Here is a 17,950-nt window from a genome sequence, read left to right on the forward strand (position 1 = left end):
CTCCCGCCGGGACGGGCGGCGTGTGCTCGCCCGGGGCGCCCGCCGGGGCGGCTTACGGACTTTCCCCTCGGCGTGAGGGCTGGCTGTCGGTCCTGCAGGCGTCGTACTCGTAGCTGGGTGGATGGCTGCAGGGGCCGGTGAGCGCAGCTGGTCAGCCCCGAGGAGGGAGGACCCGGCTGGACGGCCGCCTGGGAGAAATGGGCCTAGAAGGCCCTCCGGGAGCAACAGTGCTGGCGTGGAGCAGGACCGCGGAACTCAGGTCTTTCCTTGTCCGGAAGGAACTGAGATGGGTCGAAGGGAGAGGCGGCCGGAGCCAGACTCCCGGCCCCACGTGCGGGGCGGGCGGCGTCGTCTTTCCTGGGCTTCCTGTCTCAGGAGAAAAGGCGGCATCTGCCGAGTTCTGCCTGGGCTTCTGGCGTGGTGCTCGCGGTCTCTGCTTGGCTGACCCCGCTTCTTGCTGTGTTTTCTCTGGGCCATCTCCCTCAGCAGATCACTGGTGGCAGCCTGCGGTGTACGCCCGACAAGGCTCCCTCAAGGAGTCTATCCCTGTAGGAGGTCCTGGGGAAGTTAGCCACCTGTTGTCAAGTACAACTGTCCCTTAGAGTAAGCGCAGGGTACACGGCAGAAGGGGCTCGTGTTCAGCGACCAGTCGTGGAGGGCTGCTCTGAAGAGGTGGCCTTTGGCAGAGGGAAGAGACTGGCAGGAAGAACAGCTGGCGCGGGCCGCCCTAATCCAGGAACAAGTCTGACGTGTTTGAAGGGCCGCTCGCTTTCTCCGTGCCAGGCGCTGAGGCTCTGAGACTGGCCACTAACTCCCAGAAGAACCCGTGGGGAAGGCAGGAAAAGGTGCCGTTTTCTCATTTCTCAGTTTGCATCCTGGGGCTTTCTAAAATAGCCTGTCCTAGACAGTGCCAGAACTGGAACCTGAAAGGCAGCTTGAGTCCAAGGTTCATGTTCTTAATCGTGCCTTACTGCCTGTGTCATGTCGTGATTGGTGGTGAGTTGAATGGCAGTGTGGAGCCGTGTTCTAATGTGCTTGGCATGAGTGTTGGATGGACAGAGTGGGCTCGCGTGTTCTTGGGAAGTTTCCTGCACACTCAGTTGAGGTGTGAGCAGTTCTGGAGTCAGCTCTGCTTAGAGATGTGCTTTATTGGGATAGCCGGGTGCCTTTCTAATGTTACTCTTACCACCTCCGTTCAAGTAAAGAAGTCTTGATGGTGACACCTTGGTCAGAGTAAACCAATCTTTGGGCGCTGTGGGAGGAAGAACCACGGAGGTAGCCTGTGCCGCTGGCAGCGGCCTCAGGTGGCTGCTCCAGGTTCTGACATAGCCTTTGGATGGGAATTCCCCCAGGGGGATGGAGAGGACCGCCTGGAGGGGACGAGGACCTTGGGTTGAGTCGTGTTTCTGGGTCCCAGCTCCTGAGACCAAGGGGCATTTCTCTGCATGTGCTGAAGCGCTGCTGGCATCTGCTCAGTGGGTCCAGGAAAGGAATCTCAGGGTCACATCTAGCTCTTCAGCGCCCGCTTGGGGATGTGACCTAGTGGCCTGGCTCAGGTAACTGCCCTGGCCATATTTTGCGGGGGATGACACCCAGGATCACAGCACATAGCCCGCCGACTTCCCCTTCAGAAGGAGGACTTTCTAAGCTTGCTCAGAGGGGTTGGGTCTGGCTCCCGCCCCACTGTGGACAGGCGTATCGGCTGGGGCAACCCTTTGGCCTTGCGAGCCTCAGTTTTCTCAGCTGTAGATGGGAACAATAAGGCCACCCTCAAGGTTGCTGAGGAATGCTGTCTTTGCCTCAGTGTGTGGTGTTTAATGGAGCCTCATTTGACAGACGAGGAAGCCGAGGCCGCTGTGTGTCAGAGAGTTTGCTGAAGGTCTCACAGCCGCTCTGTGCAGGTGGGACTTGAAACCAGACTTGACACGGAGGCAGCTTCTCTTCACCTGCCATGGTAGCTGCCGGCATCTGGGAAGGCCTGGTGACATGTGTGGGTGCTGGTGAGCCCCCCTGTCGCACTCGGTGCAGGACCAGCGGGCCGCTCACCTGTGGAGTGGCGTGACAGCCAGAAGGCTGGCTACTCAGCGGTGCTTTGGAGCCAGGGCTCAGGCTGGGCCCTGGCCTGCTCGGGCAGTGCTGTGACCTTGGACACGCAGCTTCCGCTCCTTGCCGGGTTCCTCCTTTCTGAAACGGGAATGCGGTCCCTTCACTTGGCCTCCTGGGAGTTTCGTGGGATGGTGTATGTGACCTCTGGCTCCTGGGTTCTCAGGTGAAGTCCTCGTGGGCGCACACAGCATGTTGAAATAGGAGCAGATGTGATTACCACCATTGCCAGATAGGAAATGGGGACATGGACAGGTGCATGAGCTGAGAGCTGTGGGTGCTGTCCTGCTCAGCACAGGACCTACCCTGAGAGGACAGGACAGTTCCTTTTCCTGCCAGATGAGGGACCCAGGCCAGGGGTGCTCGAGGGGTCCCCAGGGGTCGTGGGGGGTGGGAGTGCAGGGCCACATGCAGTGGACCAGCCAGAGGACTCGGTGGCCGGCATGGGTAGCTCCCTTGGCCGGTGGGGTGGGCAGCGCTGCCTGGCAGTGGGAGAGAAGGCCCCAGGGCTGCCAGCACACGTACCGGGTGCATCCTGCCGCCATCAAAGCCTGTTGCCCGCTTGTTTCTGAATGGTTTGTGCTAGAAACACCCAGAAGTGGTGTGGCTGAAATACTGAACACTGAAGAAGCCTGCTTGGCAGCCTTGGTGACAGGAGGTGCATGTCTTGCACGTGCTTCGAATTAAAGTGTGCGTGTTTCTCCCACAGTTGCAGAATGTCCGAAGGGGACAGCGTGGGAGACTCTATCCACGGGAAGCCTTCAGTGGTGTACAGGTTCTTCACGAGGCTCGGACAGGTGGGTGCTTCTCTTGGGAGAAGATGGGAGTTGGCACTGGAGCAAGCTGCTGGCTCCTGTCTGCCCGGGGTGCGCTGGCCACGGTATGGGAGCCCCAGGACATGCCCTCTGCGGTGCAGGTTGCAGGGTCAGGTCCAGTTGGTCTCTGTCCCTCATATGGTTTCTGTTTGCTTCGTTTTCTTTTTAATAACTTTTAAAATCATCAAAGCTGGTCTTGGCTCCCAGGTGGGTGAACATGGCTGTGGTCACTGCTCTGCTCAGGTCATTCCCTCACCTGCCACCCACTCCTGCCCCCCGCCTGGACACTGAAAGGCTGTAGTGCTGGCCTGGTGGGCTTCCAGGGTAGTCCAGCAGGTGATGGGCCTCGCTGTCCACATGTTTGGGCTTCAGCCTGGGGAGAAGCCTGGCTCAGTGAACACTTGCGGGTGCTGAAGTTTGGGCCCAGTTAAAACTTCACTGACTTTTTAATTAAGAAACAGCATATGGGGCAACCCCCTCAGGTCGCCTCCTACTGCGGGAGTTTTTCTGTCCTCAGTAAATCCTGCTTTCAAAAAAGAAACAGCATATGACAAACTTTTTTCTTTTTTTTGAGTTGGAGTCTCACTCTGTCGCCCATACTAGAGTGCAGTGGCTGCTCCCGGCTACTGCAGCCTCAACCTGCTGGGCTCCAGCGATCCTTCCGCCTCAGCCTTCCGAGTAGCCGGAATTACAGGCATGCACTACCACGCCTGGCTGATTTTTTTATTTACTGTAGAGATGAGGTCTCGCCGCCCAGGCGGGTCTCGAACCCGCAGGCTCAGGCAGTCCGCTCACCATGCAAAACTATTGACAGTGATTGTAGTTGGGTGGTGGTTCTATGTGCGCATGTGTGTCCTTGTTTTCTGTGAATGTGTGAAGTTACTCATAATTAAAATTTAAAAATGAAATTTCAAAACAAACATACATATGTACGTATGTAAAAGACAAGTGGAAAGCCAAGGGTTCCCACAGTAGCATCCACAGCTGTCTTGGTGCTTGGCCTGGGCCAGGCTGCACCACTGACCTTCATGGATAGAGCGGCCAGGCTGTCAGGTGGCTGCCGCAGAGGGGAGGTCTGGCCTGCGACAGGGCATGGCGCTGAGGGCCTTTGGGGTGCTTGCAGTCTCCCTCTTAATGATCCTTTGGATCAGTGTCATTGTACCATCTTCTGTGAGAGACTGTCTCGTCATAGTTTTGCATAAGAGATGAGCCAGTTTCAGGAATTACTGCAGAAAAGCTCAGGGTTAATTGTAGTCACTACTTTGTGCTGACACGAGTGTGATCTCTGGCTGTTGTCATTCGTGTTGGGCTTAGCTGTTTCTAACGTCCAAAGCTAGCCAGTGCGGGAGGGACTGCATGAGACAGGGATCACGGGGGAACACACGGGCCTGCCTCATGCTTTTGGCTCTTGTCCTCTAGGTTTATCAGTCCTGGCTAGACAAGTCTACACCTTACACAGCCGTGCGATGGGTTGTGACGTTGGGCCTCAGCTTCGTCTACATGATCAGAGTCTACCTGCTGCAGGTGGGTGCATGCTGGCAGGGGGGCCTCATCTCTGCATGTGGCCTCTGGGTGTGTCGGTTGACTTTATCAGGTGTATCTGGAAGGAAACGGCCTCCAATAATCACTTCTTAGTCAAGCATTGCGTGTGAGAAAAATCTCTGCCTGTCACGTCCCCTGGCAAGGGTCCTGTGTGCCCAGGATAGTCTGGGCCCCAACCTGAGCCCCACCCTTGGAGCATCCTGTCTGAGTGTAGGTCCTCTGGTGCCCTGTGACCCTGCCTCCTGACAGGACAAGATGACGTTTTGCGGTTCCGTCATTCCTCTGGTGAAGAGACTTGCTTTAGAGGTTGGGGGTGATTTGGCATCCAGAAGCCTTGCTGAGCCTCATCTGGCGTGTGGTGGAGGAGAGCGTTGAGGACAGTGCAGGCTGAGGCGTGCGTGGAGGCGGGCTCCGCCCTGGGGGCACATTCAAGCTTCTGTGGAGTGTTGCGAGCACTGCCAGGTCAGGGGACGCCTTGGACTTCACCTTTGGCTCTTGATCACTTCCTCATGACCAGGAGCAATCCTGTAAGATATGAATCCTTGTAGATCCTGAGGAGGTCATCTGATGTCTCCCGTGTCCTGAGGAGGGCAACTGAAGAGCCCCGAGCCATGAAAGGCATTTCCTTGTTAAGGCACCCCCTTCCTTCCTGGCACTTTGCAGGGCATAGGGGGATGTCGGACCATGGTTGACACATTTATTTACTGTGTAAAGTTCTCTTATGCTCAGCTCAGAGCATGTGCTTTGTTGTGAGTGTTCATGGGTTTATTCCAGTGAGTAAACCCAACACTGATTTAGCTGTGGGGGTGGCAGGGATGTTCTCCACTTGATGTCATAGGACTCGATCTGTGCAGGATGTCTGAGATTAATGTGAACTTGAATCGGTTTTAGAGTTCCAAAAATTGGAACTTGGTCCATGCTCAAGTGGAAAGAATGGCCTAGAAACCTTGACTTAGGGATCCAGTCGGGAGCGGGAGCACAGTGTACAGGCAGGCTTGGCCGTGTTCCTTGGGCTGACCCTGCAGCATGAAGGCGCCCCACAGCGAGTCAGCCTTCACACTCATGCTCAGTTGTCTGCTATAAAAAATGCATAGGCAGAAAGAATTCGTCTTGTTTGCATGGAATAGCTAGGGCTTTTAAAATTGATTGTGCAGTTCTGGTTTCTAATGGGATAAACTTGACTTTGAGAATGAATGACCTGCTGGTGAATGTGTGGCATGCAGGCACTTTGCCAGTGTTCCCCCACTTCATTGCCTCTCTTGAGGAAGGCTTGGCTTAAAAACATTTTCCAAAGCCTCATTATTGATTCCTGGTTCTGGATTTTTTCAAAGATGTATCATTCCTGGCCAAGTGTTTCTGGTGGTGGACTGTCTGCCAGGGAAGCACCAGCCACATGCCTGCAGTCACAGTGGACAGTCCCGCCTTGCATCTCAGGGGGTCTGTTCGCTGCCACCAGGGTCTGTGCCGGTATGCGCCAGCACCGCCTGGGGGCCAGGCCACACCCAGCCCCACAGTGCCCCTCAGGCTGTGTTCTGCCAAAAGCCTCCTTTGCTGCTCTCCCATCAGGAGCCAGTGGCTTCGGGGTGATGGGCATCTAACCAGGCCCTTGGTGAAGTCTGCCCCTTGGGCCCTGGAGGGTCCCCTTTAGTATTGAGATCCACAAAGTGACGGTCACCATGGAAGTTCACTGTACTTCCTTGTCCCTTAATGGTAACCTCCTTGCTGTGAGTAAATGTGTGAGTTTAGGAACAGTTAAAACCAAGTGAGGGTCCATCGGAGGGCGTGGCCCAGGGCTGCTTCGGGCTGGCGGGGCTGGCACTTGCGCCCACTGTATTTCTTCTCTTCCAGGGCTGGTACATCGTGACCTACGCCTTGGGGATCTACCACCTCAATCTTTTCATAGCTTTTCTTTCTCCCAAAGTGGATCCTTCCCTGATGGAAGACTCAGGTAGGGTCGCGGTGCCACCTGGCTGTGTGTTGGGCAGGGTGTGGCTCTCCATGCTGATGGACCTGGTCCGCATTCTCTCTCTAGAAACAGCAAGACTGTTCTCTGGGTGTCTAGGGGCCCTGGAAACGTCAGGTGATCTGGATGTTTTTGTTTGTAGAGCAACTCCTTAAACCCCCTTCATAGCCAGGAAGTGGGTATTTGTTCTGTCACCCATTTTGCAGATGAGGAAACGGAGGCACATGGGGTTGTGTGACTTGCCCAGGGTCACGGGGCAGGGCTCTGAGCCTGACAGTCCCACCCCAGAGCCTTCCTGGCGGTCCTCACCTCCCAGACAACCAGCCTGCCTCAGAAGCCCTGAGTTTGCGCTTGTTAGGTCTCTTGCTCCCGTGGCCGAAGGCAGCTCTCCATGACTTGCGACCAGGGGACCCTGACTACTGGCGTGCAGCCAGGCTTGGGGGTCTTTCTCTGGCTCCTGGCGTGATTGTGTGCCTTTCTGGAGTGGCCCACGCCATCTTGGGCCATATCTGGGCTGGGTGGGGGCCCGAGTCACGCCTGACTGGCCAGTCCTGGGAGGGACAAATGACCATGCATTCCCGGCATATCTGTTGCCACTGCTGGAAAAACCCAGCCACAGCTGTCTGCCCAGGGAACCTGCCTTGTTATGGGAGAAACATGTTTTCTGAGTGCCGGGTGTTTTCTTGAGACTCTTTTCAAGTTGTGTGACCAGAAGCCTGTGGTTTTCCTCTATGGAATATTTAATGGAAATATCAAAGGAAACAACCCCTCTCATTTAATGATGCTATTGGGGGAGACGAGAAGACAACGAAGAGACCCTTTTTTGGGGGTCTCCGTTTCTCCACCTGGAAACGGGTAGAATAGAGGCGGGGCAGGAGGGTTGGGCGCCTGGGTCACAGTGGGTGTGTGTATGCCACCCTACCTGCATTTCTGTGGCTTGTTCTTGTAGCGGTGACTTTGTCCTGTTTTCTCTGTGTGCTTCTGTGTAGCAATTGATACGTACCTGAAAATTTGTGCACAGTTGAATTTTTAATGCATTTAAAATGTAGAGAAGCCTTTTTATAAAAGAATCTAATAGAATCTTCTAGAGCATTGAATTGATTTGTAAATTGACCACAGACTCCCATTTTATCTTTGGTTAAATGAATAAATCCAGGCCAGGCATGGTGGCTCATACCTGCAGTCCTAGCCCTTTGGGAGGCTGAGGCTTGAGCCTAGGCATTTGAGACCAGCTTGGGCAACAGAGTGAAACCTTGTCTCTACAAAAAATAAAAAAAAATTGGCTGGGTGTGGTAGTACACGCTTCAGTCTCTGCTACTCGGGAGGCCAAGGTGGGTGAATCACCTGAACCCAGGAGGTCGAGGCTTGCGGTAGCCATGATTGTGCCACTGTACTCCAGCCTGGATGACAGAGTGAGACCCCCAACTGAAAAAAAAAAAAATCTGTCTTTCCACACAAAACCTCCTAACTCAAAGGCTTTTAAGGCAAAGCTGATATGTGTGATGACATGAGTGGAAGGGACACGAGTCTCACTTCTGGGTCCTCTGCCTTTCAGACGATGGGCCCTCATTGCCTACTAAGCAGAACGAGGAGTTCCGTCCCTTCATCCGAAGGCTTCCGGAGTTTAAATTTTGGTGAGCTAACCCCTGAAGTTGTTTGGGAAGGATGCTTGTGCCCAGTGTGCTGCTGAGACTGAGAGCAGACCAAATCTGTTGTAGTTAGCAACTCTGGCTTCTTAAAGGAGACTTCGGTTGTACTGTCCGGGATAGCCACTCTGAAAGTGCCGATCGCAGGGACTCTGGGGAGCCACTCGCCACCTGAGGCTTTCTCTTAGTTTCGAGTTGGCACCCGTGCTGTGGAGGCTAGCAGAAAGGAGGCTGATTCTAGGATGGAGGGTGCCAGCTCTCTGCTGACTTGGACCTCAGGAGGCCAGCCTGCTGTGGACCTCCCTCTGTGCCTCCCTCCCTCTCCAGACCTGTGGCCTCCCCTGGCTGGGCTGGTGGACAGTACCAGCTTTCTTCCTGAGCTTTTCCTGAGGGCCCTGAGCAGCAGTGCTGGTGTCTGTGTAGGTTGGGCCCGTGTGGGGAGGCTCCTCCTCCCTCCTTCTGGTGGTGGGAGCCAGGGCGAGTGTAGCGGGTGGACTGGCGGGTGGGCGCAGCTGCAAGGCCAGGGCTGTGTGCCTCCTTCTCTTGTTTGGTCTCATGTCCTGCTGGGAGGCACTAGGCAGGGAAGCCAGAGTCTCGGTTGGGTCAGTAAACTGAAGAACAGCCGAGTCCCCCGGGAGCCCCTTGTGGCAGCCTCCACCAGCCCCTGTGCAGTGAGAGTGAGTTGTGAGGCCCTGGAACCCCAGAGTGTGGGTTCTGTGGGAGGGGTGTGAAGGGGTTGAGGAGGGAGCGCAGAGCCCGGTTTGAGGCTGAGGGGGGAGCGAGCTGCGCCACGGTGACGAGTAGGGGCCCGCACACCACCGCCCAGCTGCTGCCTGGCCGCCCGTGCGGTGTTAGGAACCCATCAGCTTTCGAGGGCTGAGGGCAGGGTGCAGCTGGTATGGTGCACGTGCATGTGTGCGGATGGCTGCTGGTGCCTCCCGGGGGCCTCCTGTGGTGCTCCCGCGCACCTGGAGCTAGCCCTGTCTCCCCACTCGAAGGCATGCGGCCACCAAGGGCATCCTGGTGGCCATGGTCTGCACCTTCTTCGACGCGTTCAACGTCCCGGTTTTCTGGCCCATCCTGGTCATGTACTTCATCATGCTCTTCTGCATCACCATGAAGAGGCAGATCAAGGTAGATGTGGCCTTAGCCTGGCCTGGATAGCCCTCAGGAGGGAGGATGCTGCTCAGGGGCGGCGGGGCCGGGGTTTGGGTCTGCCTGGTGGGAGAGTGGAGCAGCTGGGGGATGCCACCTCGTGTGGAACAAGGTCGCTGCTCCGTCTCTCACCACGGCCCCTGAACACGGAGTCAGCCGTGGAGCCAACAGGTTCTAGAAGCTCCCTGGGGGGTGGTGGGTCTGTCTGGGGTTGGTGTCTCAGCAGCCTCTTAGCGGGGCACTAGCCTGCCTGAGGAAGGGGTGTTGCATGGGGTGATTGGACCGCAGGCTGTGCCTGTGGTGTTGCCGGGGCCCCTGCTGCATGGAGACTCATGAAACAGGTTCCGGGTCCGAGGTTTTGGGCGTCAGGCCTTGGCCATGGGAGCATCTGTGGTGTTGGCAGGGCCTAGAAGCAGGTGCTTGGAACCCTGCTTGCTTTGTCTGAGGCTTGGCGACACTGGGGGGCCTGACTGCTGGGACCTGGGAGGTGTAGGAGGGAAGGTGCCTGAGGTAACGAGTCCGTCTGTCCCCAGCACATGATCAAGTACCGGTACATCCCGTTCACGCATGGCAAGCGGCGGTACAAAGGCAAGGAGGACGCAGGCAAGACGTTCGCCAGCTAGGAACCGGACTGGCTGCCCGCACTGCAAGACGGTTTTGAGCCATTGTAACAATGCCTTTTTTCTTCACATAAAGTAGTTGATTACAAGGGAGTTTAATTTTCTTTTTAAAAAGGAGCTTCGGTGATTTGTCACTGAAATATCAGGTTCTTGAAGAAACTGGCATTTAAACCGAATCACATGGATTGCTCTCTTGTGACCTTCGAGTGTGTCACACGGATGGAGTCTGCCGACTGCAGGCGGGAGACCAGGCAGGCAGAGGCCCGCGGGAGCCAGGGCGGGTGGCTGGTGGGCCGACACGCGAGACTTCAAGGGAAGACTCGGCCGCTCTCCGCCGGGCTGCCTGCCCCCGTCATGACCACTCCAGGCCCCCGGGCCGATGCCGGCTTGACTCCCGGTGTGAGAGAACTTAAAGTTGAAAGGTGGCTTTCAAGTCATGGGTTCCAATGCCAGTTTCCTGACTTCATCTCTCTCGAGATGTTTCCGGTTGGCCTCTATTCTGATGACTCAAAACTTTGTTCGTAACTACCGTGATTGCTTTGGAGGGCCTGGAATTATAAATATATATTATATTTTAATTGTTTGAGATTATTTTGACACATTTCTTTGATATGTGAACTCTGCCTTGTTTTGACGAAGTCTGTTTTGCGCTGGCCCCCAGGGAAGTGGGGCTGGGAAGAGCCGGCCGTGCGTGGCTTCACTCTCAACTTCTTTGCAAGGGTGCAGCACATGGAACACACCTGCATGTCGGCTTTTTCGATGTGATAAAATACTCATAAACATTTTTCTAAGTGATTTTTTTAATCCCACCTTTATTAAACAGTGCCCCCTTTCCCATGTAGTCTGTATCTGGAACATGACGTGTACCTGGCTGTCTCTTGGCCCCCTGAAAGGTGAACGGTTTTTGCTAACAGCAGAACACACTGTGGTTGCATGCAGGATGCTGAAGCGCATGGAATGTCCTTTCTCCCAGCCCCTGGGTGTCCAGCCCCTCCACCGGGCAGTGTTCCCATCCGTCTTGTGATCTCGATACTGATTGTGTTCATATCTGGATTTTCCTTTGCCAATGTTTGCCTACCTACAGACTCCTTGTGAGGCCATGTTGATGCCCTTTGTATACCTGGTCCAGCATAGCCCATGGCGATCCAAACTGATACTCTTGTCACCAGTCTGACACACTTGGGGTTCTCAAACTCTGGATGTTTTTGTTTTTCATTTTTCTTTTTTTTTTTGAGTTGGAGTCTCACTCTCCCAGACTGGAGCGCAGTGGCATGCTCCCGGCCACCGTAGCCTCGACCTGCTGGGCTCTGGCGGTCCTTCCGCCTCAGCCTTCCAAGTAGCTGTAACTACAGGCGCTCACTACCACGCCCAGCTAATTTATTTATTGTAGAGATGAGGTCTCACCAAGTTGCCTAGGCGGGTCACGAACCCATGGGCTCCCAAAGCGCGGGATTACAGGCTGAGCCACTGAGCCCAGCTTGTTTTTCATCTTTTATACTGTTTCCCTCAGATGAGATGTGATAGGAAACCATGTGTGCTTGGTCAGAGCAGTGTGGACAGAAGGATTGGGCACTGATGGGGCCGTAGAGAGCTGAGCTTGGCTCTCCTGTAGGACTTTGCTCTGTGTGTGTGAACCATGGAGGCACCTGCCGCGGCCCCAGTACCTCCTGGTGCTGCTCCCAGTCTAAGGGATCACAGCCCCCATCTCTGGCAAGCTGACCTTGACCAACCCAGGACCGCAGAGGCCTGTCCACTCTTAGGCAGACATGTCACAGGAGAGGACTCTTCACTCCCAGGCTGGCATGTCATGGTTTGCAGCAGGTCTCTGCTGACAGCTGGTGCCCAGAGGGCCAGGCGGGGCATTTTTACACTGGTTTTATGAAATCTCAGCTCACTCTTGCATTATGAATGTGCCAGTATTTCTGTGGAATGCCTACAGTGAATTCTGTCTCTTGAAGTAGTAAGCACAGGCTGGAAGTGGGCTGGACATGGAGTAGCTCCGTGTAAGCCTGCCTACCCTGGCCTCCCTGTGGAGGATTGGGCTCCCAAGAGCATTTATGGGTTAGGTGTTAGGAAAACGGAAAACCTCTTGCTCAAGTTGCAACGCCCCCCCCCCCCAGCAGAAGCCTCTCTAAGTTTGTATTGAGGCTGGGACACAGATTTCCACTTTGTAAAACTGGAAGCAAACTCAATGTGTATTAAATGGTACGTGCCAAACATTTCAGGTAGCAATGCCAACCTTGGTCTGTACTCCCGTGTGGTCTTGCCATCAAGTCCTGAGGGACTCACTCTGCCGCGACATCCTGCAGGGGCCTCTGCCTCCTTGTGGGCAGCTATGGGGCTGCCTCTAACCACCTGGCTGAAGCAGCCGTATATCCCTGTGCCGCCTCCGATGCAGCATGCACGCAGTCCGCTGCCTTAAATACCCACCAGTGTCAGAGTCATTTTCACACAAGCGAATACATTTCCTTTTGGCCTACTTCGGAAGTTAGTTTTCAGCTGTGTAGTCTGGGGGAGCAACCTGAAGCCTTGTCCAAATAAGTGGGCTTCACCAGAGACCACTGCACCAGGCAGGGCTAGACATTCTCCCATCCGGGCCTTGGCCCTAGGCCCTGCCTGAGCCTCAGGCAGTGGGTTCCTGTCCTCCCCTGGTGGTCGGTGTAGTACCTCATGTGACAAAAACCAGAGCATATAAGAACTGTATAGTTTCTGTGCAAGTAAATCTTGATACGTTTTTCTCAACATTCCGACTCAGGTCTTTCCATCCACTCGGGCCCCATCTGGGCGTCAGGTCAACGGTAGTGGCGAAGGTAGACGAGCTTCTGGGGACGAAACCTCTCCCGGCAGAGGGGACACTCCGTCTGTGGAGGGGAGAGGTCAACAGCCCCACTGGGCAATGGCCCCACTGGTATCTCTGGCCCTGGCACCTGGATCCATAACACGGGTGTGAATACCTAGTTCTCCAACTCACAAGCAAGGAAAAGCTGGCCTTCCTCCAGAAGAACTGAGTCCCAGTGGGGACGCACAGTGGAGCCGGGTGAGGGGCAGCAGTGCCCACAGATACCAGGTGTCCCTGCACTGGGGCCTCTGCCAGCCGTTCAAGGCCGGGCAATCAGGACGAGGCCAGCACAGCAGGCCCTCCTGGTAGCCAAGCCCCGCCTGCATCCAGCACAGCTGGTGGCCCAGCCCAGCAGGAGCTTCAGAGCTGAGGCCTTAGGCTTGATGGACACCTCAGGGCTGCCAGGCAGGCGTGCCGGCCCTGCCCTTTGAGGCTCCCTCAGGCCACTTCATGGAGGTACGCCGGGACTGCCTTGGACACAGGCTTTGCCTGATACCTTGCACGTGTGGGGGAAGGACACTGGGCTCCAAGCTCCACACACACTGGCTGCCGAGTGTCTGGGAGGGTTTCTGGGGACGAATGCTGTGTCCTGGCCCTGTTTTGTAAACCAATATGGCCAAGGACCAGCCTAGCTGGCTGCATGTAGACTCCCTGCTGCTGGTATGTGCAACACCTGCAAGGTGGCCCCAGGCAGCCTGGCTCCTGGAAGGCGAGCTGCACACCCTGTGGCATCTCCACCCGGGGCCAAGCTGTTCAGGGAGGCAGCGCAGGCACCTCCTGCTGGAAATGGAGATGTGGGCATGAGGACAGCAAGGCCTGAGCAGTAAGGTCGCAAGCATGCAGGCAGGTGTGGCCTGGATGTGTGCCTACTCCCTGCCTTCCCTTTACCCCTGACTCCCTGGGAGCTGTGAAAGAAACCTGCCCCACTCCCACTGGAAGGGAGGTTTCAGAGCAGGCCTGGGTCTGGCGGCAGCCAAGGGCCCTCTGGCACCCACCTTGGTGCCGCACCATGCGGTGATGCACTCCCAGCAGAACAGGTGGCCACAGGGTGTGGCTGTGGGGTGGCGGCGCTCCTCCAGGCACAGGGTGCACAGTGGGTTCCTGGAGATGGTGCGTTCCTCCAGGGAGCCCCTGGGGAAGGGGCGCAGAATTGGGGTGAGTGCCAGCAGTCCCCACCTGCTGAGGGTGCCCCAACTCGCAGTACCCACCTGCGGTGAGACAGGTTGCGGTGCAGCCTCCACTCCTTCTTGACCCGCTGGCGCTGCCGGAAGCCATAGAGCTGCAGCCCGACGGAGAGTGCTAAGTGCAGCAGGGACACCAGCCCCAGCAGCCTGTAGCTTGTGCGGGCCCGTGGGTCGTCTCCCGGCAGGTGGCGGACGCGGAGCTGTCGAGGTAGATGGGGCCCTGAGAGGATGTGGCTTCAGCGTCTGCCGGGACGGCCACGCTCTCTCAGTCAGCACACAGCGCTGAACACCATGGCGCCAGGCCTCTCCCTGCACTCACTGGGAGTGCCTGGCAAAAAAGACCACCCCAGGGGCATGGGCACGGGAGAGTTCTGTGGGGCTCTGGGCTGAGGAGGAGGAGGGGGGCGTGAGCTAGAGGCTGAGCCACAGGTGCTGGGGTCATGAGGCTGGATGGACCAAGGGCTGTCTGGGACCACCTCCCAGAGAGAAAAGGAGCCAGCAAAGCAGCCTGAGCCTAATGGTGGCAGGGAACCGCTGAAGGGACAACAGGGTGGAGACAGCTTGCAGGTCTCAGCTGGGACTGGGACCTGCACACAGCGATGGTGGGTCACACCGCCAGCCTGGTGTCGGGCGGAGAGAGCCTGCCGTCTGGCTTGGGCCCCGTTCCAGGCCTCTCCCTCTCTGCAACAACAGCCCAGTTCAGCCCTGACCTCGGGGTGATAGGAGCCACCCCAACACCCGCTGGAGTGTGAGGAGGTTGAGAACTAGGAGCTGGCTGTAGGCTTTAGGTCACGGTGATCTGTCCTGGGTGTGTGTGGGCGGGTCACTGACGAGGGGGTGAAGGCCCAGAGTGGCACTGGAGGCAGGAGGGGACCTGGGACTGCTCTGAATGGAGCTCCAGCAGCCCTGACGCCCCCATGGGGGGATGAGGTTGGCGGCCAGCCACATGGTGGCAGGACTGAGGGTGGCTCTCGTCCCTGAATCTGGAAGGACAGGTGTCAGCTGAGAGCTGGCCAGAAGAAGCACCCACAGCAGGGAGGGTAAAGGCAGGAAGACCTGACATGATGGCCAGGCAGCGACAGGCTGGAGATTCTGCGGGGAAGCCGGCTGGTGGGGACCAGGCTGAGAAGCCACTGGGGAGGTGGACACGGCTAGAAATATCCGCGGACCAAGACCCAGGCCCTGCCCTTTGTCAGCTGGAAAGTAGCAGCAGGGGGCTCAGGAACTGGGTGGAGCCCACGCTCCCTGGACTCAAGGCAGCCAACCAGGTGGCCACAGGCCTGTGTACAGGGTCCTGCCATGAGGCAAGCCTGAGGGCTGTGGTCAGCGGGACAGGCAGGACCCAGGCTGTGGCAGTGCTGGAAGCTGCCCCCCAGCCGCTCTGTGTTGGTTCTAGGGCTAGGAGGCAGCTCCACACATGCCGAGCTGGGGGAGGGTACTGAGGGCTGGGTGGCTGCGCCCTTGGCGCCCGCTACTCACGTAGGTGATGCCTGTAAGCCGTTTGGCCAGGTGGTAGAAGACACCATGGATGTAAAACCAGGCCACATGCAGCCGCTGGAGGCAAGCCAGGCCCTGTCTGAGGACGAAGGCTGCCCGCAAGAATGCTCTCTTCTGCTGCTCTGTCAGGGCGGCCGTGTGGCGATGCACCCAGCGCCGCACCCACGACCGGCCACGCCCGCTGGGCCCCAGGCTCCCCTGCAAGGGCCGCCCACTGTCGGGGTCCACCTGCAGCTCCTGCTCCAGGGGCAGCAGTGCCCTGTCCAGAAGGTAGGGTAGGGCAGCATGCAGGGCCACCAGCATGGCACGGCGCAGTGTGCTTGGCACATGCCTCTGGGATGGGTCCACCTGGACAACACCGACGTACTCTTCCCCGAGGGTCTGGTAGCCTGGGGATGGGACACGAACTTGTGAGTGCCTGCCACAGGGACGCCTCCCGGTGCCCCTGCCATCTCCCTGGGCCAGCCTCTGCACCGAGCTCGGCTCTGGTTGGCTCCTGTCCACAGTCCCATCCTGTTGCCCTCGAATCCACCCCTGTCAGGCACTCCTCCCCCTGGTGGGGGCGACACGTCTCCCCTCACCAGGCCCACCATGGTCTCACTGAGACCTCAGGCAGGAGGTGACATGGATGGCTACTCGGTTGTCCTCGGTTCTGGACCTTGGCTGGCCCTTGTTGCCCTCTGGCTCCTTCCAGGTAGACTGCACACATCCCCACCGTCTCCCCAGCCACTCCTTCCTCTGCTTGCCCTGCCTACAACCAGATCCATCCTCATGGCTGTCTACCTTCCAGGCCAGCTGCTTGCCTGACATTACCACCTGGGTTCAGAGAAACGCCCAGACTCAGCCCTGCTAATAACACCGTGTTTCCAGCCCCACCTGGAAAAGCTTGCACCTACTTTAGGAGGGCAACGCCAGCCCTTCCTCCCCTGAGGCCAGAACCAGAGTGTCCTGTGCTCCTCTTCCCCATTTGTGTCACTGCCTAGCTGCTGTTGCTGGTCTGTGTCGCCACCCCCCTGTGGCAGGTGGACTGCAACAGCATCTGCGCAGCCTCCCCGCTTCCAGCTTTCTCCCCGTGGTCTGGTCTTGGCTAGTGGTTGGCCTCTCCCCTGCCCATGTCCCTGTGATGCCTGGAAGGGAGAGCCAGAGGCCTCCAGAGCCCACAGGTCCCCAATGCCCCACCCCAGCCCAGGGGATGCCTCCTCCTTGGCCTTTGCCTCGCTGTTTGCTCTGCTTGTCTGGAAAGTGTTCTTCCCACAAATGAGACTTTCTCTGAAGAGCCTACCACCTCCAAGAGGCCCCCAAATGCAGTCACTTCGCATTCATCCTGTCTCCCACTGACCAGCGTGTCCTCTCCATGGCAGTAAGGCACCCTGGGGTGGCCTCCTTGTGTGAGGAGGGCTGGCACTGAGCAGGAGGGCAGCAGCCCTTGCTGAAGCTGAGCTGGAGTTGGTGAGGCCAAGGGCCTCCCTGTCAGCAACTTTCTCTGAAGGAAAGTTTGGCCACCGGCCTCCACTGCTCCACCAGGGCCCCGCCGCCGCACCCTGCCAGCTCGGCACTGGACTGCTGTGCCACCACTGAGAAATGGGTCCCCACGGCAACTGGAGAAAGTCCCGGACCAAGATCTCCAAGGACACAAAGAGAATGAAAGGCTGGGGGTTGAGGCCTCATTCTGGGGAGGCTCTTGGGGCAGCACCTCCCACTCGGGCTCGGGGTGCCCTCCTTTCCGAAGGCAGCGCCACCCAGGCCTGCTGCAGGAGCCTCTCACACTGCCTGCAGTCCCTTCTCCGTCTGTCCTCTGGACCTAGTGTGTCTTTGGGCCCTTGTCCCAAGGTCCTGCAGGGGCTGCTACCTGCAAGTGTGGTGAGGCCGAAGTAGGCAACATCCGAGAGCAGCTCCACCTCTTTCCTCCACTCCAGCCACTTCTTTGCACCTGGAAGGAGAAACAATGTTACTCTAAGGATTGGGGACAACAATCGAAAAGTGGCCAAAGCCGGATCAAGTCCTGCCCCTTCCATGAAGACTTCTCTTTCCGCAGCCTCCAGGGCATGCCCTCTGCATTTCCATTTCCTCCTGCCTTGGCCTGGGTGACACCTGGGTAACACTCGGGTGACTCCTGAGATCCTCCTGCCTGTGGCCATCGCTCTCTCAGGATTCCCCTGGGCAACCATTCCAGAGCCTGCGGGGGCCACATGGAAAGACAGTCTAGGGAAGTTTCTAAGGGCACAGACCAGACACCAGCCGTCCAGCATCAAGTCTCAGCTCTCCAAGTTCCTGGCGGGAGACTCTCAACTGGCCCATTGGTCAGAAGGGTCAGAATTACAAGTCCTACCTGTAGGGACGTTTGAGGATTAAAGGAGCGACCACTTGCAAATCGCCGAGAACAGTGCCTGGCACAAGGTAAGCGCAAAGGGTCTTGTAAAATAAAGATACAAGCTAGTTCCGATCACCTCACTGTCCAGCTCCGCACCTGCCGTCGGCCGCCCGCCGGGCATCCACGGCCCTCCCTGCAGAGCCCTGGCTGCCTCCCCAGTGCCTCGGCGCGCCTCTAGCCCCTGCGGCGCTGTTCCTGCTGCCAGGATAGCCGCC

The 17,950-nt window shown here is 57.3% G+C and overlaps 2 protein-coding genes across 4 annotated transcripts in view; one reads left to right on the plus strand and one right to left on the minus strand.

Annotated features, from left to right (window-relative positions):
- The window catches only part of RER1 (retention in endoplasmic reticulum sorting receptor 1), an 11,210-nt gene extending 562 nt beyond the window's left edge, over positions 1-10,648 (plus strand). The window contains exons 1-7 of one of the 3 annotated variants that reach the window (XM_008069273.1): positions 495-845; positions 2,813-2,900; positions 4,338-4,442; positions 6,309-6,408; positions 7,979-8,057; positions 9,068-9,203; positions 9,758-10,648. In XM_008069273.1, coding sequence (XP_008067464.1) covers positions 2,820-2,900; positions 4,338-4,442; positions 6,309-6,408; positions 7,979-8,057; positions 9,068-9,203; positions 9,758-9,847 — 591 coding nt within the window. In that variant the 5' untranslated portion in view covers positions 495-845; positions 2,813-2,819 and the 3' untranslated portion in view covers positions 9,848-10,648. Of the gene's footprint in view, positions 1-494; positions 846-1,988; positions 2,270-2,812; positions 2,901-4,337; positions 4,443-6,308; positions 6,409-7,978; positions 8,058-9,067; positions 9,204-9,757 lie in introns of those variants that run through there. The other 2 variants (XM_008069271.2, XM_008069272.2) reach the window with 2 other exon arrangements.
- Positions 10,649-12,015: 1,367 nt separating this feature from the next.
- PEX10 (peroxisomal biogenesis factor 10) overlaps positions 12,016-17,950 on the minus strand; it is a 22,688-nt gene continuing 16,753 nt past the window's right edge. Inside the window, exons 2-6 of the mRNA XM_021718185.1 lie at positions 17,214-17,317; positions 15,347-15,753; positions 13,892-14,067; positions 13,679-13,814; positions 12,016-12,705 (exon numbers count right to left, since the gene is read on the minus strand). Of these exons, the coding sequence (XP_021573860.1) occupies positions 12,637-12,705; positions 13,679-13,814; positions 13,892-14,067; positions 15,347-15,753; positions 17,214-17,317 (892 nt within the window). The 3' untranslated portion in view covers positions 12,016-12,636. The remainder of the gene's footprint in view (positions 12,706-13,678; positions 13,815-13,891; positions 14,068-15,346; positions 15,754-17,213; positions 17,318-17,950) is intronic.

This window comes from Carlito syrichta, unplaced genomic scaffold, assembly GCF_000164805.1.
Source record: "Carlito syrichta isolate Samal-C Ts95f unplaced genomic scaffold, Tarsius_syrichta-2.0.1 Scaffold311904, whole genome shotgun sequence".
NCBI classification, from domain to species: domain Eukaryota; kingdom Metazoa; phylum Chordata; class Mammalia; order Primates; family Tarsiidae; genus Carlito; species Carlito syrichta.